General features: G+C 38.6%; 2 protein-coding genes across 3 annotated transcripts in view; both read right to left on the bottom strand.

Moving 5' to 3' along the window:
• Positions 1–8044, bottom strand: part of LOC134678890 (protein Wnt-5-like) — a 32902-nt gene extending 24858 nt beyond the window's left edge. The window contains exon 1 of the mRNA XM_063537635.1: positions 7754–8044. Coding sequence (XP_063393705.1) covers positions 7754–7827 — 74 coding nt within the window. The 5' untranslated portion in view covers positions 7828–8044. The remainder of the gene's footprint in view (positions 1–7753) is intronic.
• A 3944-nt stretch (positions 8045–11988) lies between these two features.
• Positions 11989–26594, bottom strand: LOC134678886 (transcription initiation factor TFIID subunit 6). Of its 2 annotated transcripts, XM_063537628.1 has the most exons (11): positions 26027–26594; positions 25318–25606; positions 24303–24454; positions 21830–22009; positions 21579–21748; positions 21329–21485; positions 17636–17808; positions 16807–16985; positions 16470–16585; positions 14122–14277; positions 11989–13141 (listed from the first exon to the last, which is right to left on the bottom strand). In XM_063537628.1, the coding sequence occupies exons 1-11, from the start codon at positions 26261–26263 to the stop codon at positions 13046–13048; spliced, it is 1905 nt and encodes a 634-aa protein (XP_063393698.1). In that variant the 5' UTR covers positions 26264–26594; the 3' UTR covers positions 11989–13045. The 2 variants fall into 2 exon arrangements, with proteins under 2 accessions (XP_063393698.1, XP_063393699.1); XM_063537629.1 differs by lacking the exon at positions 14122–14277.
• Between the last annotated feature and the right edge of the window lie 493 nt (positions 26595–27087).

The raw sequence follows: 27087 nt of genomic DNA, 5'->3' as shown, positions 1-27087 counted from the left end.
GTTTGTTTGGGGAATTATATCTAAAAGATTTCACAATGTAAGTTCGAATTGACCGCGAATCGACATTCAAGATATTGTGGCCTACTACCGTCATATTTCTGTGCCTACTGCCTAGGTACTACCAATATAATTATGTACCTACATAAATATATTTTGTCGGTGTGAACTTACAGAGCAGATTGAAGCGAGCGGCGATCAGTCAGTCTGTGTTATTTTAATACGAGTAGGTACTTATTAATATTGATCACACCATATTTTAGAAAATAAATATTTATTTTATACGGATTTGGTGTTTGGTTTGGTGTATTATGTAAAATTAGGTCTGTCTGAAGATTTGATGGCCATTAAAAGGAGCCATCGATACGGATGAGCAAGTCATCAGCGGCTACAATAAAAAATAAACAGACGTCAGTTCGCGGTGAGGATGTGGGTAATTTATTGAATTTGTCAGGACAAAGTGAATGCAGCCGTAGTGTAAATAAAGAGCCCGCGGTGCGGATAAATTCGTGTCAGATCAAATGAATCGTGCGTCGCTTGTTGCGCTTATTGTGCAAGATGCTCTTTCACCGAATAAAACATTAAACGTGACGAACTTGTATGACATTATACGTACCTACTTATACCTATGCTACTGACCTTACTCCACAAAATAGATATACGTTAGGTAGTTAAAATGGTTCATACCAGAACCATGCCGATTGCTAGATTAAGTAGATTAGAATAATAAAAATCACCACAACAGCTGGTAAAGCTTTGATTGTTCAGAAACTGATGAGAAAGTTGCATTTTATCCACGTGGAGCAAAGTATAATATATAATCAAATGCAAATTTTGAGTTGTTTCCTTATGTTGGCTGGTAGAATTGACTTTTAAATAATGATTTTGAGTGATAAATATTTAATGACATTCATTTTAAATTGACTTGCTTTGATTTTGTTTGATATTTTACAGTTAATATTTTCCTGTGTGGTGAGGTGAAAATTTTTGTAATAATAATAATACATAATCAGGTGTTGCGCCTGGCCGTCTTTACGATGGCGCATCAGGTGCCCATCTAACGAGTGGCGAGTCACCGCCTGCCTCGATAACACTGTAAAACACAATGTTATGGTAGGTGTCCGAAACTTAGCAATAGCCCAGACTTATTTTCCACCCAAATTTAAACCATAGACCAGGACTCTTTCCATTTTTCTATAATAGCTCCCAATGCCTGCTGAAACCGGTTTACGGGTATCTATTTATGCACCTGTGAATGGGTTCCAGCAGGCGTTCTACATGACATCAAAGCTCTCCAAACGGCCTCTACGTGTTGGATCTATATCCCCACGCACGCCTTATAAATGACCGGGCTTAAAAACCCGAGAGTTTGTAACGGAGATACATAATCATATAAGTACCTAATATACCTATTTTCTCGTAACCATAGATGGTCTAACAGTTATTTTTAGAGTAGGTAGGGACACATTTATATTATAAAATACACAATCTTTAATATAACATTGTTAGCAATAATAACAATAACACAAGTTTTTTACTTACTATGAAATGTCATACCTACCACCGCACTTAAACGTCAGAGAAATCTGTGCCCAAACAACGCCATAAAATAAATCCAGTAAAGTGGCTCGTATTTCACCTTCGCTCGCAGGCACACCGCGAGCACGTAACCCGGATGAAAGAATTCAATAAAAATCACAATCGTAAAACTAAGACGGCATCCATATAAAAATACCTAAGAAAGCATTAAGAGCAGTCCCCTAATAATAGGTCCCGCCAGATGCACGGGACGGTCGCTGGAAAAGTCACGATGGGAACTCGAGCGAGGGAAATCATTTTTTTCGGTCTACCACACACGGCCCTTGCTAACTCGGCGAAACTGAGCCCGCCCGTCTCACGGGAATCACTTACACAAAGGATATTATATTTTATGCTTACTTCGCCAAAAATATTACCTACGCCGGTCCGGCATTTATGGAATCTATACCTAGCACTAAGCCTAAAAGAATACGGATGTACAGTCCTCATCAGATATATCAGACCGGCCGAGGTTCTCAAAAAGTCACACCCTCTAACACCTTGGTAATATAATTAGATATTTGGGAGCACCTTGCTGGTTGCTCCGAGACATCAAATGCTGATGACAACTGCACCGGACATTTGATAAAAAGAACATTGACGCGTCTAAATGAGTAGGTACCCTACAATCCACTAACTAAGCTAAGCAATAAATTGTATGGACACACGACACACAGAGGTAAGTACAAAATATAATGAAATAAAAACTTTTTACAAAAAAAAGAAAACCGACTTCAAAAAGGATGAAATAAAATATTATCCTTTTTAAGTCTATGCGTTACCAACTGATATGTTTGAAGTCGGTGCCAAGCCAACTTATGAAGCATACCTACCATGATTTTGGTACGATTCAATAAGTATGTACGTTGGATTGCCTTACACGACGACAATGAACGTACTTTTTGTAGGTACAGTCAACGTTAAAAGTATGTTTACACTTTTCGTCTTATTACAAAGGAGTAAGGTGCAAAAGTGTAAACATATCTTTGACGTCGACTGTACCTCAGAACACACGATCAAACCTTCTTGGCACAGTCCGTACCATGTTTGTCGGCACGCAAGCGTGGGATTGGGACTGAGTTATTTCCCGTCCCTTATTCAGAGGACTACATTTCAAAATATAAAACAATTCAAAGAATTTACCTTGTTGCCAAATTTCACCTAAATCGGTTCAGTTGTTTAGCCATGAAAAGGCGACAAAGAGGCAGACAGAATTACTTACACATTTATAATAGTTATTAGTACAGTTCTAATGGGATTTATAGTCATAAAGCTGATTATTTTTGACGGGTATTGTTACTACTTGGCTTGGCACCGACTTCAAACATATCAGTTGGTAACGCATAGACTTAAAAAGGATAATATTTTATTTCATCCTTTTTGAAGTCGGTTTTCTTTTTTTTGTAAAAAGTTTTATTTTTCCATTTTTAGTTTTAATGCATTGTTAAGAGCGCGACGCATGAATGAAAAACAACATCATGATTAACATTAAATGCGTGTACCTACTTTAATAAATATGTAATCAGGAATTTTCTCGAGTCCGTCTGGGAAATTATAATTCCTGTCACTACACTAAATCCATCCTCCGCCCCGCCACTGACCCAATCCCTCAACCCACCGATAACTCTACCTCACAGCGCATCAACCCCTGATCCATGAACCCCTCGACCCTGAACCAGCAGCCCTTCAACCGCCATTCCCCGACCCTAACCCCCGATAACTCCTAATCCTAACCCCCGATCAGTAGCCTTACCAGCTTACCAAGTTTGACATTGATTTATTCGCTAGCGTGTGTGTAACTTACTTTCTTTGCATCTCGCTCGTACTGGCATATTAGTGCGAGCGAGATGCATAAAAAGAGAGTTACGAAGACGTTAGCGTCGCTAACTTAGCGAATATGTCAATGTCAAACTCGTGGTAGGGCTACACTTGCACTACATCAAATTGGCGGTTTTCGGAAGCAAATGCTCGAGTTACTTTAGAAAACACCGAAATCACTTTACACGTGCCTTTAAAAACTGAGGAGTTCCCTCAATTCCTCATGGATTCCATCATCAGACCAGAACCAAAAATAATACGGAAACACCTTGGAGGTAACTCCTTCCAAACAAAAAAAGAATTACTCAAATCGGATCACAGGTGCCGGAGTAATCGCTGAACATACTACATTTCAAAAAATCATCATCATTATCATCAAAACAATCATCATCATCAGGTCTACTTCATCAAAGTGGTGGTTTTCGGGAGAAAATGGTCGAGTTGCTTAAGAAAACACCCAAATCACCATGCATGTGCCTTTAAAAATTGAGGAGTTCCCTCAATTCCTCATGGATTCCATCATCAGAACAGAACCAAATTAAAATGGGACCAACTCGGAGGTAGCTCCTTTCAAACAAAAAAAGAATTACTCAAATCGGACCACGGATGTCGGAGTAATCGGTGTACATAGAAAAAAAAATAGCCACAACCGAATACAGAACCTCCTCCTTCTATGAAATGGAAGTCGGTTAAAAAGTGAAGTGGACGTTTTTGTTAGCGTTAAATAAACAAGTACCTTTCCCTCCTACCAGGTAAAAAAAATGACTGAAAAAATTAATGCGAGCAATAGGTGAACCGAAATACTCCTAAAAACCTACATATATAACGAACTCAGTATAAAAACCAAAAATGCAAAGTAAGATGACTTAGTGTTCGATTCATATGTGTTTTATGTACAGTTACGAAATTGCATGGAGAAATTATGAATGAATTTATTGATAAATTCGCTATTCACATTTAGGGCTGAAGGTACCATTGTATATACTGAAAAAAGTGGAAATCTATAGGTACCTGTAAATTGTTGGTGTTGTATAGAGCGGTAGGTACCTATATAATGCCTTTGACTATTATTAATTTTCACAGTTTTTTTTGTAGGTACATAGTAGCGGCATAGACAGTATTAGACACCCTATAGGTACACTGAGCACGTATTACACGCTTATAGGTGGTGAAGAAAACTAACGACGACCCCAAGTTTTGGTAGTATGATAACTCTTCAAATTACGTTATTGTGTTAAATAACGAGCTATTACATAGTTATATACGATATGTATATTTAAATGTTAAATGACTACTTAGACAGTAAACGCATGATTTTTATTACAATCTAAAAGTCGTAGTCTCTTTCATTACATTAGGTACATTCTTCTAATCTGAAATAGACATCACCTTAAATCCAGCTGATCCGCTCGGGGAGCATTATTGATGAATTCCTGGAGTGGGACGAGCTCACATTTCCCGCCGCGTTTCAGGGTGTAATCTCGGGCGAATGATTGCGGGTTGCAACGGAACAACGCCGCTCATTAGTGCAATGTACAATTAGGACGAGCGAGCGGACACGCGGGCGGCCGCCGTCGGGGCTCGTGTTACGGCTTATAGACTCACCTCTCCCGTCCGCTAACGACAATTGAGCTTGCGAAATGCGAGAATTACATTGTTACACATGCCATTTTGCGGGAACCGAGCGTAAACACAATTGTAACGTGGCACTCTGGGAGCCACCTGCCACTGTAATGTGATTAAAACTGCAGCTTATGTAGGATGCAACTTGAAAACGCTTTGTTTTTAGCGCTTTTGCAATCAAATTTTGCCTTTAGTAAGTAATAACAACCAACCAACAAACAAATGCGGCGTGCCACAGGGTAGCATAGTATTCTAACGATTTACCTAGAGTAGAGCCACACATAAAGATACGATACTCATCGCAGACGACATCGACACAACTATCATATAATTTAAGTAACAATATCACATACACTAACAATATTTTACGAAATGGTTAGATTATAATAATCTCAATGTAAACAATAAAAACACAAATGATCTTATTTCAAACTCACAAAAGTAAATCGCTTGAGGTAACTTTCGACTTTCATCATCGGCTTCATAGGCAGAGTCACTATCCACTAGACCAGACAGGTCGTCAAAAATTTACTGTCTGCTGTGTTTTAAATATTTGAAAAATAACTCAAAATTAAACGACAATTTATCAAAGAGTGAGAAAACTGGTCTCGATCATATTTATTAAATTAAATTAAATTAAAACAAGTCCCTCACTTTTCGACGCATCAAACTGAGGTGTCTGCGCCGGTCAGCCAACAACGCGTGTGGCTCTAGATAAAACTCCTCGTTTTGGAGTGAAACATTCCGAGCAATTTTCGACTTAAAAAACACGAGTGAACAGTTTTGATTTATTTCTGAATTAATGTAAAAAAATGAGAAAACTCGTTAAATTAACTAGGCTAGGTACAGCGCTTTTAGTTATCTTGGGTAAAAGGAATTCTTCAATGTGCATACTAACTCGTTATAGCGTTATAAGGCAATTCCAGTCTCAGGAATCAGGTAAATAAGTAAGCTTAATACAGCTTAGGGTACCTACAGTGCTCACTCCATTTTATCGTTTTACTTTAATTTCATCTGGGCTGTGTGAAAAGGTCACGGGGCACAGCAGGTATACATCTATTTTTAAATATCCATCTCCTAATACCTACTGCTGGCCGGAGATTATCACCATACGCTAGGCATCTGAGATCGGTCATCAATAATCACCAAAGGATGCTACAACACAGCTACAATTGGCGTCTGTGACTTTATATTTAAAAGTAACCCTGCTACTCGTCCCAGCAGATCGTTTCTAACGTAGTAGGTACAAAATAATATTATAATATTAGACCAAACATGAAATAAATAACAAAACCTAGACTGTAGACTACAATCACCGCCCAGAATATTGTGTAATTATAGGTTTGTTGTAGTTACATATCACAATAGGGAGTCGAAAACGAAAACTGGCGCAACCGGAAAACAATTAGGTATTTTATTAATATTTAACTTCAGGCGTAAGAAAAATAGTCGCAAAGGCGATTTTAATATTCCGAATATTTTCGCTTGGCAGGCAGCATATGAAGTGTGATTTACTGTCGCCCTCAGATATACCGGATTACCGCAGCGGCAGAGGTGTTCTAAAATATCTGAACGCACTCTAACGCCTTGACAATAAAGGCGAGTTGAGATATTTATGAACACCTTGGCCTCTCCAATATATCTGATGGCGACTGTACCTACAGTACGCTGCAGAGATTACTGACCCCTGCAAACAAATTTCTATGCGTGGGGGGTCAGTTATGTCTGCAGCTTACAGTACATAAACAAATAGAGATATCAAGCAAAATAAAAAATAGGGAAACACGTCCTACATAACGTTGTAAGAATATACTTATCTGAGCAGACGCTGTAACTAAACCCCAAAATAATATTCAAATGTACTAAATAAGTACTTACATGCTTAGGTCGTGAGCTACCTATTAGTTTAATAATTAAATTGAATGATGTATTAATATTAATATAAATGAATACATAGTTTGATTTATAGGAATACAAACTACAACTAGCACCAATAAAAATTAAAACTATAAATTTAAGAAAACAAACCGCTCCCTGCCGTTCCCGGTGCAAAGATGCCCATGATGCTCGCAGCATTTCCACGCTGGATCACCACGGACAGCCTTTATTTAAATGTAACGATTTCTAATCATGCGTTATGCTACTCGTAGTTATAAGTACACCCTACATAAAAAAAACAAGTCTGCAAAATACTTTGGTACTTAAAGCTGGCAAAAGATAAATCAAGGAAAATCAAAAACTACGGTCAATAAATATTACGAATAATAAATAATTAAGTACTTTAGAATAGTTGGTACTTACCCAGTGTCGCTTATTTTTTTAACCGTTGACACTAAGAATAACGTCCACCAAGTTTCTAACAGTTAAGAACACTGACACTAACAATAATTGGTAAGTAATTAACCGTCACCGTCAGTCTGTCTCTTCGTCTAAGTAGTTTAAAAGGTGAGCGTGGCTCTTATTATACTAGGTAGATTTGGTAAGTAATTAACCGTCAGGCTGTCTCTTCGTCTAAGTAGTTTGAAAGGTGAGCGTGGCTCTTATTATACTAGGTAGGTATATTGATTCACTTCTTGACCATTTCTTTGCATTTATAATTCATAAATGATTACAAAATAACTTAATAAGTATGTAGTTATAATTATAAGTAATATAATTATTTCAAATATATACATACTATCTACCTACCTATGTACCTAATAGGTAGCTTAGAATATAAATTAGCGTTAGTACTTACAGCCATCGAATCGCCTCCGTCGACTTCGGTAAAAACATAAACAAAAGAATCAAAAACACATTAAAACAACGCATTACAAAACAAAATAGCGCACTTATGCCATGAAACGCAAAGACGTATTACACGTATATTAAAATATTTGGCGGGAATACGTCGTAAAGTAGCGATAGGACCGAGGCGACGGCAGTCGTGGCCGAGTGTGCCCTAGCTGCGTCCGCGACAGAATGCACTGGGTCGCGAGACCGCGGGAGCACGGGAGCGCAGTCGTCCGGCGGTCAGCCGCGCGCCGCCGCCCGCGACTCGTGCCGCGCCGCGGACACTGGTCGCCGGGTCACCCGTTGTCGCGCTCTACGCCGTGCCGCTTGTTCGCCAGCGACTGGCGACGCGACTCTCACAGACTAATGCACCTATACGATACTCTAATAACCGAATCACATGTTGTATCGTAGGTATGCGCATTGAAGTGATTTAATATTTATAACTGATTAGCGATTGCCTTTGCATCGCATGACTTACAAACGCGAAACGGCGGACGGAAGGCATTCTCAACAGTAGAATGTCTGTTTTAGATCATTATGATAACAGTGCCATAACATATAGTCGAGCAATAACACAAATAAGATTTTCTATATAACTTAAATAAAAAAATATTTAGAGTATAAGTCTTTTTTTACATAATGGTTATAGTTTAGGTACAATAATACAATCTGGGCAAGTCCTCCGCACTCTCCTTTACCTAAATATTAAAGAAAAATACCGTAAAATGGACTAACTTACTTTGCTCCAAATGAAGGAAATTATGAATACTCCCCCAATTTTTTTTTCTCCACACCAGCTCGTAAAAGGAAAATGGGGAATACGTTTGTATGGAAAACCGGTTACGAATCGGTCGTCCTCTTTCGACCTTTCGTCTTCATATCGAATCTGAAATACAAACCTATTTAATAATAAGTCGGTTAATAGTAATACTATTTTTTTTACAAGGGGGCAAAGTTGTTGTTTAACCGCTCGTGCTAATACTGATGCCCGAGCAAGCGAAAGATTCAATTTGAAAAAGTGGAAACTCGAGCGCTGCGAGGGTTTCAAGGCACGCGGGTTAAACAAATTTTGCCACCGAGTGAAAAACAATTTTTTTTACCACACCAATGCAAAATATCAAATAAATTCAAACCAAATGAAACGTTAATAAATTATTTATCATTCAAATTCATCCTTTAAAACTCAATTCTACCAGCCGTCATAACATAACACACAACTAAATATTTGCATTCTAATATTACTTCGCCACAAATGTGGATAAAACACCACTTTCCCATAGAGTTTGAACAATTAAGAGAGCCTTTACCAGCTGGTGTGGTGAAAATTCATTATAGACAGCTACGCGTTATAATCCGTTATTACAGTTCGTTGGTTATTACGTTCTACGGCGGACATTCTACGCACTACGAAGCGGACATTGAATCCCACTCAACATACATACCTACAGATGTAGTGCATAGTTGTTTTCCTTCGTATTTTCTCGGAAAAGTTCGTATTTTGTCATGCTAGGTACCTACTTCAGTCAACCTCATTACTTTTTGTGCTGAGACCGACTGAAATAGCAAGTCACGTACGTAGGTTTCCGTGAAAATACGAAGGACAATTTTATTATTATGTACGCTACATCTGTACTTTTACGGCGATTCTTTTTGTTTATTTTTTTCATGATATATTAGAGTCTGTGCGGAAAGAGAAGAGTCGTGGGATTTGAGGGCGCGCCAGTGCTATTTTATGGTTTTTGCTATGCTGACAACACTGGTCACGTGATTATAGTACGACACTAAAGGTCATGATACTTGAATCCCTTTTGTTCCGGTTTTTTACCACGGCTTACTAAACGGAGCCTGGTGGTGGTGTCGGCTCGTCAACTCAATCCTCTGATTTAGCGCAGGCACTAGTTTTCTTTTTAAAACACACTTGTTTTTATATCTCAGATACTAAAAAGTGACTGCAATTGACAAAACTGCTAAAACTAGTTAAGAATCTGCCCAATACACCTGTAATTTTAGTACCAAACAAGATACGAGTCTCATTTATGTACTGCCTAATCTGTGCAGTCCAACAGTTATTAAAACCGGGTAGATCGGGTAGAAATTGGGCAATAGAACTGTAATTTTATCTGGGATATATTTCACCCATTGTAAACTTGACTTGTAATGTGTATGTGTACATTATTAATAATAAATATGAATATGAATAAAAATAGTGCATAAGTAGGTAGGCCTTATTGGGATATGTCCGGTTCTCTCATCTCACGATATTTACTATATTTACTTCGCCGAAAAGTCAAAAGAATGAAATATAATTTCGTAACTAAAAGAACCTACAAATAAAGAAATATTTTATTAGAAAAAGTTTTATTCAGAACCTAGTAAACGAACTTACAAATAAAGAAATATTTTATTAGAAAAAGTTTTGTTCTTTGTAATCGAAGTCTGAATTAAAATATTCAATGTCACTTATGTTTGAGCTAGCTTCAAAACAACCAGGGACACTCATAGAACTATCTTCATCTGAACTGGATGTGCTTGAATCCGGCACGTAGATTACGAATTCTTGCATATCACCTACTTAGCGGTCTTTTATTCGAGATACCGTAGGTACTTTTACACAATCCTGAAAAAGAAATTACATACAAATATGTATAAAATGGCAAGTATCAAGACTATTTGTCAGTTATTTTAAAGATCATGAATGACCTGCATATTTATGAAAATTAATATATTTTGAATGAATATACTTACCGATTATGTACCGGAGACAAGTTACTTAGGGAGCTTATTAAATAGGTAATTATTTAATCTTAAATACAACATCAATACCCGCGAATAGCGGAAACACGTACCGCGATTTTTTGTAAGTCGATAGTCGGCTTTTAGCCGTTTTCTTCCCGCTGACAAAACCGAACAATGTTAAATATAATTTTCTTCGTGGTTTTATGTAGGTACGATTTTATCGTGTTTTGAAAATATTTTATACATAAAACTTGCGGTTTTTGTTAATAAAAATATACATTGACAGAAGTTTGTTTACTTTTTACAAGACAGGAGTCAAACGTTTGATTGCCATATAAAATTTAAAATGTTAGTTCCCGTTTCTGCCACGACTCTTCTCTTTCCGCACAGACTTTATCGTGTTTATTTGGTGTTTATCGTCATATTGTTTAGTTGTTACTGTCATGTTCATGTCTTTAGTCTTGGCATTCGGACCGTTAAAACAATAGGGAATATTATTCAAAACTCTACGTAGAGGGCGCGTCGGCCTAAGTCGCAAACCTCGTAACTCCATTTCAAGGAAATTAGTAATTGCTACCTTGGACAACAATACTTATAGTCGCAAATGTCGTAACTCCCCCGGAGGAGTTACGAGGTTTGCGACTTAGGCCGACGGGGCGTCACTAGTACAATAACAGGGTCTACCGTGAAACACGACAATCGAAAGTTCGGTTTCTGTCTCTCTATCACTCTTGCCTATTCGATCGATAAAGAGGCAGATAACGAAATATCGATTTTCGCGGTAGGCCTCTTGTAAACAAACCGCCTTGGTGCATCAATATCATAGTGAACCCTTGTCAAAAAAACCGTTTAAGGCCTAGTATGTATAAGTTACTCTATGGTTTACTACGTGAACTAGTGCTGCACTCTGGCGGCATAACACTGCAGTAATACACTTCCTATTCGATTGACGTAAGAATCATCAAAAGCGCCCACGCGTTTGGTTTCAGTTCCACAGAGGAACAAACATACAGGATCTAGTGAACCATCCTTTGTCATCGGATTTTCACGGAAACGCAAGAAAGCGTTATGCTAATTCAGTCAGTCTCAGTATAAAAAGTACTGAGTGTGACTGAAGTAGCATGACTATTATGACTTATACGTGGGTGTATCAACATTTGTATCTTTCTTTCGGTGTTTTGGTTAAAACCAAGATTTTATGGTAAGATTACTCATGGACAAATTACAAGAAGGCAAAAAAAGGTTTAATTACTGCATTAACTACTAAGAACTAAGAATGTTAGCAAAACTTGATACATTTCTTCTAAGAAACTGTTTGACTATAGTCTCTTGGGCAACGGGATAAAAACACAAAAAAGTTGATCCACCTATATACATGCATAGACTGAAAAAAACATTACCTCGTTGGCGTCGCGCTATCGGTTAAAGATATGTTAAGAGATACAAATGAAAAACGACATATCGGTTTTAAGCATAGTCGTTTATTAAATTTACAAACAGTTATAATTTATAAATATGCAGAAGTAAACTGTAGCAGCACGGTTCTGTGCAGTTACCTTATATCTAGGTTACGCTATTATGCTTAAGTATAAAATAACTTTTTTTACTTACTTAAGAGATAGTTAACTTAACACTATCATGAAATTTATTAGAAAATTTTTATTTTTTAATTAATACCTGTTATTTTAAATAATAACTTGCGTTATGGACAGTAAAACACATAATTCATAAACTTGGCTGATCCATTTAACAGAGTATGGATTTTGATTCGCGGTCGCCAGCCGATAGCAGAGGCACAGAATAAATAATAGTACTAGGTACAAAAAGTTCACTCTCTAACAAAACGCGTCTATTACGATAGATATGAGGCTGCAGGCGTCCGTTGCATAGCGGTGCGCGGCAACTACTATTGCTAGGCATAGACACCAATACTGGTGTGGCGCCATGTACCTATTTGTAGCGACGCCTGGCAGAGGCTAGTAAATAGAGAAGACTGATTGATTTATTTGGAATACATTCTTCATAGCTGTTTATGGGTTGTGTACAAAAATAACTCTTTAAATTGATTATCCGCAGGTGTATTGTTATGTAAAGGCGTCAAAGGATCAAGAGGGATGAGTTGTTGTTTGTGTCAAGTGGGCATAGTCAATCGATATTTATTATTTAGTACCTACGAGTAACTTAAATAGTGCAGCAGGAAAAAATAACGAGCATACGATGCAATTTTACGCGTGGGGAAAATTTTTTCGTAAGCGCGCGTGATGAGTTGCTGCAATTAGGACATAAGTAAGATTATTGTATTTTATCTTGTCGTACTACAAAATTATATAGCCCCTTAACTCTTAAATGGACTCATCTAACACATCTAAATATAGAGCTAGAGACCTCTCGTCAAATATTACAAGATATAATGATCTATGAGAAAATATTAAAGTGTATTCTCGCTGGTAGAGGAAGATTTGGCTGCGGCGTGTCAGGAGGGTTTCTTCTTGGGTAGCGTGTTGGCGCGACATGGGCGTCAGGCGAGGTGCGAGAGGTCGTCCAGCTCGGGCGGCGGCTGCGGCGCGCTGCCGCCGCGCGCGAACACCGGCTTCGCCACCACCGACACCGGCGCCTGCCCGACAACACCACGCGTTCAATCATCATTCTAGCTTAACGCAACCAACCGTAGGTACATTTAACCAACATTGTAAGTTTTATGCTTCATTGGAAACTGCTTAATAGGCGTACTATTTATATCCGGAAGCGCCAATCAATCAATCAATCAAATTTTATTTGCTATAAATAAGCACAGTAGCATGCATGCAAATACACTTCATTTCACTTAAGCCATCTTTTTGTTAGTAATTGGTCAAACAACAATATCTATAAAAACCGGACAAGTGCGAATCGGACTCGCCCACCGAGAGTTCCGTACTTTTTAGTATTTGTATGGGTATGAAATAAGAACCTCATAATTTGTATGTTGCGACAGCCAGATACTAATCTTTAGGGAATATCTCCTGGCACATATTGAATTCAACTATATACTAAAGTTATACTGAAAATTCCTATAATCACAAAAACTGTAGTAGAAGTTTAGTAATTATTTTTTAAATAATTCCGCTTACTAATTCTTTCTGGAATGTGTACATAATATCTGCTGGGCAGCGAGTCATGTTGTCCTTCGCTATCAATTGAATGTAATACCACTACAGTCTGCACCCCTGCAGAGGTAAAAAGCGAATAGTTTGCTAACTGCACACGCACAGTAATAATATGTTACATGTTACTCTTCGAAGGCCGCAAAAATATGTGGCACTCTCTTATGAGAGTTATGAACGAGTCTAGAAATAAGATCGTTTTCTATATTTTTGCGGCCTTCGTTGTGTAACATATTAATTGCAGATGTCTGTACATGTGGATTTATGTAAGATCCAGAGTTAATTATAACTTGATTAATTTGATATATGTAAATCATGCACAAAAAAAACCAGTTTAAGTAGTCGATTTAGCATGTTTGCGATTGCGAAGATGTGATGGTTTTCGACATAAATCTCATCAATTTTCTGAACGGAAGATTGAGACACTGGATAGGATAGTGAAAATACGGACCTGGCTAACCTGGCTTGAGGAGGCGGCTGCGGACACGTGCGCGGGCGGGGCCGCGACGGACACGGGCGCGGTCGCGGGCGCCGGCGGCAGGCCCACCACCATCACCTTCTGCGGCGGCGGGGCGGCGCCCGCCGGCCCGCTCGTCACCACCACCGACTACGGAAACCACAGTACATGCACAACACACGCTAACCACTACGTAACACATTCATCACTAGCTTGGCCGCCAATCATATTGTAATAGAAGAAGTTACGCACACTTCGAAAATAACGTGCAGGAAAGACGGATAACAGTATTTCTGTCCTACGTCGCGAAAGGCGCGCTTATGTACCTATTATCTGTTTTTTTTATTATCAAAGAATATCTTTAGTACTAAATATATTGCCATATACTTAATTATTGACGACTTATAACATATATTGTAATGGAGTTGGACTAAATACAAGCAAGCTCTCATAAATGAATATCGCGTGTAACTATTTTGTATACTTTGGCTTAACGAAAAGGTCATACAGCACTGCGCGGTGACTACAGGAAGCCTAGTAGTGTGTAGAGATGTCGTGATCTGTGTAATTGAACATAGCCTTAGAATAGGCCAAATGTATGGTGCCATCTTCTCAGCGATGGCGCCATAACCTTTGGCCTACTCTCGAGTATTATATCGATATTTTTTGACATTTTATAAATTTGACACTTATCAATAAAAAAATAAGGATCAAAGTCAAATGGTGTTCTAAAAGTGTTAATTATTTATGTCGAAAGGTGACAGACAATGTACTGACTACATAATGCACTTTGAAAGTATTCCTCTTTTTTAAATTATCTTTGCTTCTTACATCAATTATACCTAACTGTAAGTATAATGTATATCACGATTTTCTATCGGTATCGGGCACATATCAACAATATGATATTTATTGTGGTAGGCAAGGTGTCAGGTAAGTATCTAACACTTGCAAAGTAGGTAGACAGCATTATGTAGTGGCGTGAGAAATATTTTACCCATGAATGGGTAATAGGGTATTGTATCTTTATGTCAATTATTGGCACGCTACGAGCTATCATTATTTAAACTTAGCTTGGTTTGCGACATATTACAAGGACGTATTAATAAGAAACCCAACGGTGTGTATTAGGATAGTATTCCAACTGTCAAATATCTTGGTCCAATGTCATTGCGCCTCACTCTCTTATAAGCAACATGTGAAACAAAATATACATAGGACAAAGAAATATGACAGGTTGAATACCACCCTTAGCAATGATTAGTGTGGATATTAATTAAAACTTATAAATTGTAATGATGATTTGATGATATATCACTTGTAAATTATAATATGCAATGCACTATCTTCAAAATATGGCAAAACCTTTTGATGGCGCATTAATAACAAATAAATTATATAACATAGTAAGGATGAAGTGGTAATGTATGTGAGTAGGCGGCCAGCAGGTGCACTAGCGCATACCTGGACGTTCTGGGGCCGCTGGGGCGCGGGCTGCGGGCTGTGCGCCGCCACGTGCCCCGCGCTACTCGCCGGCTGACTCTAGCGACCAAACAAAACAACACTTTGGTTGTGCTCAACTCTACCTACGTTGGGCATGCAGAACAAAATGCGGAACACTTACTATACATTAGAGTATATACGTACATTTTGATTGGAAATGTTCGTTTCAATTCCATAAATGCCTACAATATTTTATTTGATTGGGGATCCTAAGTTTCATGTAGGTATTTGTACATATCACCACGAACAATATTGTTGTGCATACTCCATGTATGTACATATATGCTCTAATATGAATATAAAAATTAAACACAGTGACAGTCATTCAACAGGACATCCCAGTACAAGTCTAGAAGAATAGATTTTTTTAATAATATTTCTAGATTATCTCCAGTTATTCAATTTAACGGCACCGTATATTGACATGCAGGCATGCAACTTATGCTTCAATATATGCTGCCGTGCCAAATTGGCAATAGAAACCAGAATAGCAGAAAGTCCAAAATATCCCATAAACTGATCAAATACTTTACGCTTTTTTACAAGCATGAGCGCTACAAGGATCGGAATGATTCCGATGATGCATATGCATCTAGTGGAAACGTACAAATGTTCATTAGAGGCGTCATCGCTTTGGGAACAAGTGTGTTGACACCAAGCCTCTATTCTATTCTGTTATTAATGGAAACAACATTCCAACAAGAGTTACGTGCAAACAACATACACTATATAAAAGCTTACCTATGTGTTCACATCTGCGAAATTATTGGCCCCAGGTCGGGTGCGATGTATTTACTTGAGATGGCTAGATGGGCGTGTGATGCCGCGCTGACACTAACCTGTGGCGGTTTCGGCTGGGAAACAATGACGAACTTCTGCGGGGGCGGCGTGCCCGGCGACGGCGACTGCGGCCCGGGCCCGGCGCTCATCATCACGTTTCGGGTGCCCAGGCTATCTACGGACAGACGTCGACTAAAAATAGAATCACTTGTAACTTGATAGTTCCGAAAGCCGCTCAACTCAGGCTACTGTGCACTGGAGGGATTGGTCCCTACCTATATGGTACACGTAGAATAAATAATTCTGTACATCGTACACCGCAGTGGGCGTCGTAGTGGGATATGTTTAAGTGTTAACTAAGTTAATAAACAATATAAGTTGAAAGTGATAGTTTACCGACGGTCTTGGAGGCGAGGCCGGAGTGCGGCAGATGCGGCGTGGGCGGCGCGGGCGGCAGCAGCGGCGGCGTGCACGTGACCACGGCCACGGCGCCGCCCGCCGCGCCGCCCGCCGGCGACGCGCGCAGCTTGCTCACCATCTGCTGCAGGCTAGGGCCCAGGTAGCCGTAGTCGCGCCTGCAGACCACACATGCATACCATTAGGACCCGGGTCGCATTTTGATAGATTTTTTTCTGTAAGTTATTGGCAAAACCCACTTCAATAAATTCAATAGAACATTATCTACTACAGAAGTTGGGAAATTGGGATTAAGTTCTCGCGCTAATTTTTATTAGGACTTCATGAACCGTCACTGTTAGGTGGCGGGACTACAACGTGCTGCACATTTTACGTAATGAAAGTTGCGTCAATGCCCGCTAGCTCATGTTATTGCTTCTGTAAATTCTGAACACTTCATCTGAAGATTTCCATAAACGGATATAATATACGGAGGAATACAGTAAACGGTATGTAACCACGACCACGTATTTCTGAGGTTAAAAGGTAAGTATTTCGGTTATTAAAGTCATAAGCCAAGGCGTAAGGGCGGTGTCAGTGGCGGATTTGCCCTAAGGCACAGTAGGCCCGGGCCTAGGGCGGCAAGATATTTAGGGGCGGCAAATTGTGACAAAAAATTCGCTGATGATAACAAGAAATAACTCAAAATGTAGTCAATATTATGGGTGCCTTGAAAGGGGCGGCTACAGGGCCTGGGGCCTAGGGCGGCAAAGACTGCAAATCCGCCACTGGGCGGTGTAGGTTGAGGTATGAATGGCATAGCAGTTACTTGTAATCGTCGGGCTGGTCGGGCGGCTGGCGCAGCTGGCGCAGCACGGGCGCCAGCACCTTGAGCAGCTGGTGCTTGAGGTTGCCGGCGGCCAGGCGGTCGGCGCCGCCCGTGCCTGTCAGCGCGCCCTCCACGCGCTCGCCCAGCCACCGCACGCGCGGCAAGATCAACACCTGCACACAAAATATATGCCACTGTTACACGAGTACGTTTCAAATATTTACTAAGTGACTGCTAGTTTTAACCAGTGAACGCATATATTTAGTATGGAAACCGCCTTTAGGAACATTACCGTTCAAATTCTCGGGCCAAATTAGCACACATACACAATTAAGCCTACATTCAAATAGGACGACGCGTTTACAGAGCCTGTAATCAAAGCTGGTAAACAAAATAAGAGTCATCTTTATTACTCTAATGGTACATAGCTAAGTGTAGATGAAATGCATATCATGTCAATAACTACCAATCAGCGACATTAATCCGCTAATAACCTTCTTGCTGTACGTACTGGCCGCTTAGAGTTCGCGGTTCATATTTGATTAGAATATGACTTGGACAGGGATAGGTTTATGCCATACAGTGAAGAACCAGTCAAATAATTCACGTATAATAATTTAATGCAGATTAAAAGATAACTAGTTAAAATGTTGTTATGACATGACAGACTAACTCAACATAAGTAAATATATATCATTGTTGTATAAATGTATTCCGCTATAATAAGTATTTTGTATATTTTATTATCTATCTGTATGGCAGTGCGAAGTCACGTTCAGGTATAGTCTGTCCGTTTTTCTAAGATCAAGTACGCCACAGTAAATGTATGGCGAACTTGATCTTAGAAATCGGACTGGCTATACAGTCTGCAAAATTTACATGGGTACAAGAATCGGGTCAAAACTATTTGAACAGGCGGAGTCACAATAAATCCCCACTTTCAGTTCAGAATATTTTATATGTATATAGCCGGTCAAGCAAGTTTGTCAGTAGAAAAAGGTGCAAAATGAAAATTTTGTATGGGACCACAGCCGTTCGCGCGGTGTACTTTCGTTTGGGCCAAATACTTTTCGCCAAATTTCACTTCCCAACAAACTTATCGCAATAGTTTCATTTCCCAAAGGAACCTTTAGCAAAGTGACACTTCGCATATAATTTATTTGGTCAAATAATCATTTGGCATGATTCTACTTTGTCAAATTGTATTAGGACAAAAACTTATTTAGCAAACGTTTTTTATTGTCTAATATTATATTCCAAAAAGATGTTTGGTCAAAATTGTCACTTCGCAAATTTGACAAACAGGCATCTCTATTTAAAGTACTTTTTGTAATGCTAATATAGGTACGTTAAATTCTACGTAATTTGGGTGGGTTCGGTTAGGTTTGAACTGCGATCCTCACAAAATGGAACCGCTATCAGAAAAGTGGGTTAGGTTAAGTTAGAATAGAACTGTGACCCTCACAGAATCGAAATGCTATTAGAAAAGTGGGTTAGGTTAGGTTAGAACTGCGGTCCTTACAGAAACGAAATACTATGTACTAGAAAAAGGTCATCAAAGTGGATTAATTAATTTAATAGAATAACGAGAAGTAAAGAATTTGCATGACATAAGTATTAAACTAAAATGTGGTTTACATATTGGTGGTTATTTAATATTTTTGGGTTACAATGATTACTTTGGTGTTATTTGCTTTAATAAAATAGCAAGATGTAACAAATTTGGTTATCATTTTACATTAAAATGGAGTTTTAATTTTAGTGATCATTTACTACATATTTTTGGCAGTAAGAATGTTTTTTTTGACGTTACATTTTACTATGTATATGTAATGATCAATTAAATACCAGACAAATAAAATTCTGCAGCCTCCTCTCTATTGGTATGTAAATTATATGCCACGCAATATTTTGGGACATGGAAGTTATGCTTAATGATACATTTGACTAAATAATATTTGGGAAAATGAAACTTGTCTAAGTAATTATTTGCTAAACAATAACTTGCCAAAAAAGACTATTGCTAACTAAAAATTTGCGATAAGTTGTTTTGCCAAACATTTTTTTGGGAAATGATAATTTGGGAAACATAGTTTGGGATGTGATACTTTGGGAAACGTTTTTGGCCCATTCAATAGTAAACCCAAATGTATTATTAAGCATAACTTACATGTCCCAAAATATTGCATGGCATACAATTTACATAGGTACTAATAGAGAGGAGGCTGCGGAATTTGCTAAAGGTTTCTTTGGGAAATGAAACTATTGCGATAAGTTTGTTGGGAAGTGAAATTTGGCGAAACGTATTTGGCCCAAACGAAAGTACACCATTCTAGATATCTTGCCAGGCATCCACTCAATTTCATGTCTCTCTAATTGGACGCTTTTTTCCATAGTTCTCTGCGAATAGCATCTTGTGGGAATCTGAATGGAAAGTAATGTAAAATGGCAATACCAAATTTGATTATTAATTTGAAATAAGTAGGTAGTTTTTTTATAGCTCCATCTCATGAAATAAAAAAGGAAAATACAAATCTGTAAGAAGGAATTTATTTATAATTATATATAAAATACCTAAACCAAACACAAGTTAATAAAATAGTCTACTTCATTTGGCATAACACCATCCCTATTATCCTCGCAATTTAAAAAGTCGTATGTTGTTATGAAAGTCGTATGCAGTTGTTACGTTTTAGCTTAGCACGGTAGTATTGAAAACAAATCGTCATGATTTTCCAAATTTTACTGAAGTTATCTGTTTACTACAAGTGAAAAGTGATTCCACTGTCCTTGGTATGAACTAAAATAACTTCTGCAGCACTTCACGACACATGAATATATTTTTAATTACAAAAAACGTTGTTTTTATAAATCAATTTAGCCATTTGTCACTGACTGTCATCTCGGTCGCGTACTGAGATTGCCAATCGAGCAGTTTGTAAGTACCGCCTATCGCGGGGTAGTTTGCGTTGGGTCATAATTGAGCGGACAGAATACTTCCATGTATATCATTTCGCTGGTTTTAACCCTTTTCATATGTGGCAATATAGAATTTAAACCTAAGCACATTGGACATTCGAGAAATGTGACTCGTCTTCAAATTATTTTTTATAATGTAACTATTTGGGATACATGTAGTTTTTCTCTTATACTTAGGAATCAAATGTGTTTGAACTTATCCACTTGACCGTCCGACGATAGTATCCGAAAAAAATATGCTCTTGACCGTCCGCGGGAACCTTACTATCCAAAGGGGTGGAAGAAAGAATTGATTTCAGAGCCATCTAATGGAATATTGCGGCATTATTTACTAATTCTCTTGATGCGACAACGTAGCCTAACTAAATAGTTAGCTCTAAAAAAAATTAGATGGCAGTGTAGTTATAATTTTTGTAGAAAATTGTGAATACGCTGCGCGGGGCGTGCGTCGCTAAAAAACCCCGGACGGTTGACAGGAAAACAGTCTCGCGGGCCGGACGGTTGAGTGGTTATAGATATACAATTAGGCCTATAGTTCCATTAAATGTAAAATACGAATATTCATCACAAGTCGAAACATGGTAGAAAAGGGGTTAAAAGTGATTTACACGCTTTATAATATTATTGGTTCATTTCATTAAAACTATTCATTTAACAACTGAGCTGCTACATTTTGAACAGTAAACAAATCCCATAGTAATGATGAAATATTACCTTGACTACTTCTGGACCAAGTTCTGCTAACCCCTGTATTGCTCCATAGAGAGAAGCGAGTGGAGTCTTTTCTGATTCTTTCATATTAGCCATTGATGGTCCAGCACCCGGTTCATTGTCCGTTTGAGAAGGACACTGGAGAGCCTTTGCGAATAATCTGTTGGAAATAAATTAATTATTAATTTTACGAGTTGTCCTTTGTGTAAATAATAATCGTACCTACTAGCTGTGCCCGCGGCATAGTACTTACCGCGTGACTCTTGTCTGTAAATTATTCGTAGAGGTATTGAAAGTCTTGCAAATTTGAGACATGAGTCGTGCAGCAAAATCCCTCAAAGCCCAATGATTGTCCATTTCAGGCCTTAGGCAAAGTTGCCGAGACACTATGCAGGTTGATACCGACGGAATTAGTTCATGTAGCTGTAATACACAAATAAACAGTTAATTACTAACATAATTAGAGGTACATATATTAAGACGGGTCAGTATTTAATTACTTACATATTTCTCCAGATAAAGTGATTGATTATCCAGCAACGCTTTGACCATCCGCATCAAATATATCAGCAACGCTAAGTTGTTTTGCACAACATTGACTTTGACACCTTCGGAAATGAAAGTACACATCCGCGGCAACATTTCGTGCAGACCTGGGTCGCACGCCAGAGACTGCAAGGCTTCCTGCACAAAACCAAATAATTCTATATTAATATATGTAAATAACAAAAAAGAAACATAATAGGATATTAATCTGTTAATACATAATCTAATCTATACATAAAAAAGAAACATAACAGGATTTTAAGCTATAACTATAGGTCTACTCTCAGCCTACAGATAACATCTGTATGTTGATTGGAACATTTTATTAACACTAAGCTAACCAAACCCGTGACGGAAATGTGTAGGGTGCCAAAAATCACAAATAATTCGTAGTATAACCATCTGCAAGGATATTACGGTATTTGTTGCGGTTCTTGAGATATTTTGTTTTTTGTTTCGATTCCATAATTTTTTTTGGAAAAAAATTATAACTCTACTATTTTCAACTCAAAAAAGCTGAAACGTATAACTTAGCATAAACATACTAGGCAAAATCCATTTCAATCAAAAGAGCCTTAAAATTTTGACTTTAGTTTTTGTGTTTTTCCATAGAAACAATTAATTATTTAAAAAAAAACCGCACCCGTGACGGAAATTTGTAGGGTGCCAAAAAATCACAAATAATTCGTAGGATACATATTAACTCACATTATAGACGGGTCTAACGCGAATTATATTCAATTACCTTGATTTACCGACGTTTCGACACAGGTTTCACTGGTTGTGGTCGCGGCTGACTGATGTCCCAGCAAAATGTCAAAACAGAGATTTGTGCATCTACCCGACGAAAAGTGTATGGAAAAGTTTGGGGTAGACATCACATTTTCAAACCACCCACCACACATAATGTTAATTATTGTCAATAGTCCGACACGAAACACTCACAATATCCACGCACCCGTCCGAAGATAGATCCTTTGGCTTTAACTTCTGTATCACTGGTTCCCAAGTTGGCGATAAGTTGAAACCATCCTCCCTATTAAAATTCCTGGGGTGTTTCTTGATTTCAATTGCTTCTCGCACAACGCGAGGATAATAATGGCGTTCAGTGGAGACAACTTCGAAACGTCGGTAAATCAAGGTAATTGAATATAATTCGCGTTAGACCCGTCTATAAAACATGGAACTGTTGAATCTGTTTAGTAACGTCGCACATGACCACAAGCGTAGCGAGTGGTTAAAAAAGTGGAATCTTGAGTGTTGGGAGGGTTTCAAGGCACGAGAGGAGAACAAACTTTTCTGCCCTGGTGAAACACAAACGAGACGTTTTTATCACACTAACGAGAGGCATTATACTAGCTGTGAAACATTACAAATTAATGCTTTAAAAGTTGGCCGATAAAAACCATCATCCATAACTAGATCCTACCGGTTAATATGAGCAAACAACTAGAAAATTGCACTTTAGATAGAGGATTGATTTCAAAGAATAAAGATAGTCTTTTCAACTCGGAAATTCCGAATAATACTTTTTAATTCAGACTAGGTATTCACTACTCAGAGTACCTTATATCGAAAAGTATTTGTATTTTAAAAAAGTATTTTGAAAATACCTATTTCGTATTTTGTATTTAAATACAAATTCAAAAACTATTTTGTATTTTGCATTTGAAATAGTATTATCAAGAAAGTATTTGTATTTTGTATTGAAATACTTTTTATAAAGTATTTTTCACATCTCTGGTAGTAGAGCTGCTGCTCCACGCTCAGCTCGTGCGTGGCCAGCTGCTTCACGTGCGCCGACTCGGTCGCCATCAACCGTGATATGATTGTATGTGGGACATACCCCGCGGCGCCCATCGTCGCTGCCGACGCACGCCTTGGTTATCTCCTTGCAGTAGAGCTGCTGCTCCAAGCTCAGCTCGTGCGTGGCCAGCTGCTTCACGTGCGCCGACTCGGACGCCATCAACCGTGATATGATTGTATGTGGTACATACCCCGCGGCGCCTCTCGTCGCTGCCGACGCACGCCTCGGTTATCTCCTTGAAGTAGAGCTGCTGCTCCACGCTCAGCTCGTGCGTGGCCAGCTGCTTCACGTGCGCCGACTCGGACGCCATCAACCGTGATATGATTGTATGTGGTACATACCCCGCGGCGCCTCTCGTCGCTGCCGACGCACGCCTCGGTTATCTCCTTGCATTGCAGTAGAGCTGCTGCTCCACGCTCGTGCGTGCGTGCGGGGCCAGCTGCTTCACGTGCGCCGACTCGGACGCCATCAACCGTGATATGATTGTATGTGGTGACGCACGCCTCGGTTATCTCCTTGTAGAGTAGAGCTGCTGCTCCACGCTCAGCTCGTGCGTGGCCAGCTGCTTCACGTACGCCGACTCGGATGCCACCAACCGTGATATGATTGTATGTGGTTACATACCGCGCGGCGCCCCTCGTCGCTGCCGACGCACGCCTCGGTTATCTCCTTGTAGTAGAGCTGCTGCTCCACGCTCAGCTCGTGCGTGGCCAGCTGCTTCACGTGCACTGACTCAGAAGCCTTCAACCGTGCTGCCTTCCCGCATATTGGTTTACCTGACAAAAAAAAAGGCTTTCTGGATGTTTCTCTCATTGATTTATTGTATTATTTATAAGGCACAGCATTATAGGTACTATTGCGCAAAACTTGGTCAAATCATGGAATGGTGGTGTTTCATGATGTGCATAGGAATTTTATGATCTGTTGATTTTACGATCAGCCACTTACACGCACAATAAAGTTCTTAAAATAAAAAATGTAGAATGGTATCGCCAGAAGATCAGCTCTAACTTTTGGGTTAGCATTATACTGAGGCGGTATACTATTTATTTCATTTATGTTAAGATTTCTTAGTTGTAGTGTTACTTGTGTATGTTATAGTTCAGCCATTCTCAAAGTGTGTTCCACGGATCCCTAGGGCTTTGCAAAGACTATTGGAGCTCTGTGAGAATATTTGTAATAATAAGAAAAAAAAACAGCTCTTTTATAGGGATGTTTCCTCTACTTTAAATAAATGATGTCACACTGTGTACGAAATAAAGCACCAGATAATTATTAGAAAAACATAGACATCAGTTATTTTTAAGCACAATTTCTATTTAATAACTTGGATTGAAATATAAAAAGTACATGAGTTGACCATGACATCACTACATTCTTTTTCATATAAATTCCATATTAGCAAATCCTTTTTACAGTTCTAAAAAAGAATCTGATTTGACTAGTAGGAAAGTAGCCTATTGGTATATCTGGTCCACAGTGACGAATGTAAATTATTTAATTTTGGGGCTCTTGCGCTTTCCAAAAGGGATCCATTACCAAAAAAGTTTGAGAACTGCTGTTATAGTTTATCATGAATAAATGAGATGAATTCGAGATTGTTCAAAAAACACTCCTACTGGCAATTCTTTTACTCTACCTGCTGAATCCTTGTTGGCAGGTTTACTGAGCTTGCTGATGGGGTCAACTGATTCCAGTTTTTGGGATTCCTTAGAAAGTGGGGGCGGGTTCTCGGGTACAGTTGGCTGCACACCATCCACACTTAACCAATGAGCTCGCAGAGAAACATCTAATGGAATCTTTGGTGGAGGTGCTGACAAAATTTCATTTAAATCAATTTCTTTCTCTTCTATAAAATGTAATTCCCTTCCACCCCCAGATGCAAATCTGAAGGGTAATGAATCTGGCTGAACAAATCCATATTGAGGCTGTAACATAATAAAGACTACATCACAAGCCATATACATCTCAGTTGGATTCATCAAAATACAAATATTATTCTTTCTTTAATAAAGTAAAAAAATATATATATTAATACTACCTTAAAATATTAATTATCAACTTCAGACTAAACAAACTAACAGTGTAGTTGATTGTTGAAAAACAAGAAATATATATATATCGCTATAAATGAATAATAACTACAGCTACAATTGAGTCGCTTAACTTCAAACTCGGGTAAATCCATCTGTTCGATTATGCGATTTTGGTATTAAGAAAAGGCAGTAGGGTAGATATTTGCTGAGAGGGTGGAATGGATTTACCAGAGTTTGAAGTTAAGCTACACAATTATAAATGCTGGACACTAGAGTAACCTTAAGTGAAAATATTTGAGACAATGAATATACCTCAAAATTTTTAGCCTTAAGCGCATGATCAATATCAGTGATTGATAGTTTTTGTCTTTTGGAGTGATGCATAAATTTCATAGCATCCTGCACGATCACTTTGAGTCGATATGATACGTCGTCACTGAGATCTTTAGCAGCGTCGTCGCCGAGTGTCGCGATACCTACACTTTCAGCAATCACCTTCATTGACTCTGCCGACATAGTCGACCCATAAGTAATGTCAGAGTCTCCCATCTTCAATATTTATTCTTTTTGAAAATGCAAGTAACATTGACTGCAAATCACATAGCGACTTCTTCACTTGTGATATGTTTCTTCTCTTCTATCAGATTGTTTTCCTCGAGCAAGTCCTAACAATTAGAAAAAGTAGTACGTTTCGCGAGTCCTTTCATACATCTGATGAAAGGATAATTTTTTACAAGTATAACTATTAAATGTAGTAAAAACCTTCAAAATAATTACGATTATTCAAGGAATCCGAGGAATAATATCACTATTATAGCAATAAAACTATCCGCTATTGCTTCAGTAATCAATTTTATTATCCTATCTCTATCCTATTAAAAACCACAGACAAAGCCAAAAGCCAGTCAAGTAAAGTCATGTCAATGATGTTGATGTGTCAAAGGGTGTCAATGTCATCCCATCATGTAAAAGTACTATAAAGGCCCCCATTCACACTCCTACCTTGTAGTCCGCCTCGCACATGAATCTAGTATTAAACTGGATTGGGCATGAGTGGTGGAGATAACTGACAGAAAGGGATAGTCTTATGTATCTTTCAGTAGGAGTACCAGCGAAAGCGCTATTATTGTTTGTCCTTGTCACAGTCTCACATTTTATTTTTTCCCCACCTTTTTTTTAGTATTGATAATGGTGGGCAACAAATGAATTCGACCAATCACAGTGTCGCATTTGCGTATGTTTTGTCCCTCACGGAGGCACGCGTATACCACTTCTATGGCCTCGCAGGACTACGGCGTAGGATATAGCTCACACACCCTCCTACACTGTAGTACGCCTTGCAGGACTACGGAGCAAGAAATAGCTCATAGACG

Source organism: Cydia fagiglandana, chromosome Z (genome assembly GCF_963556715.1).
Source record: "Cydia fagiglandana chromosome Z, ilCydFagi1.1, whole genome shotgun sequence".
Taxonomy (NCBI): domain Eukaryota; kingdom Metazoa; phylum Arthropoda; class Insecta; order Lepidoptera; family Tortricidae; genus Cydia; species Cydia fagiglandana.
The sequence above is the reverse complement of the archived record's forward strand: the minus strand, read 5'-3'. Positions and strand labels throughout refer to the sequence as shown.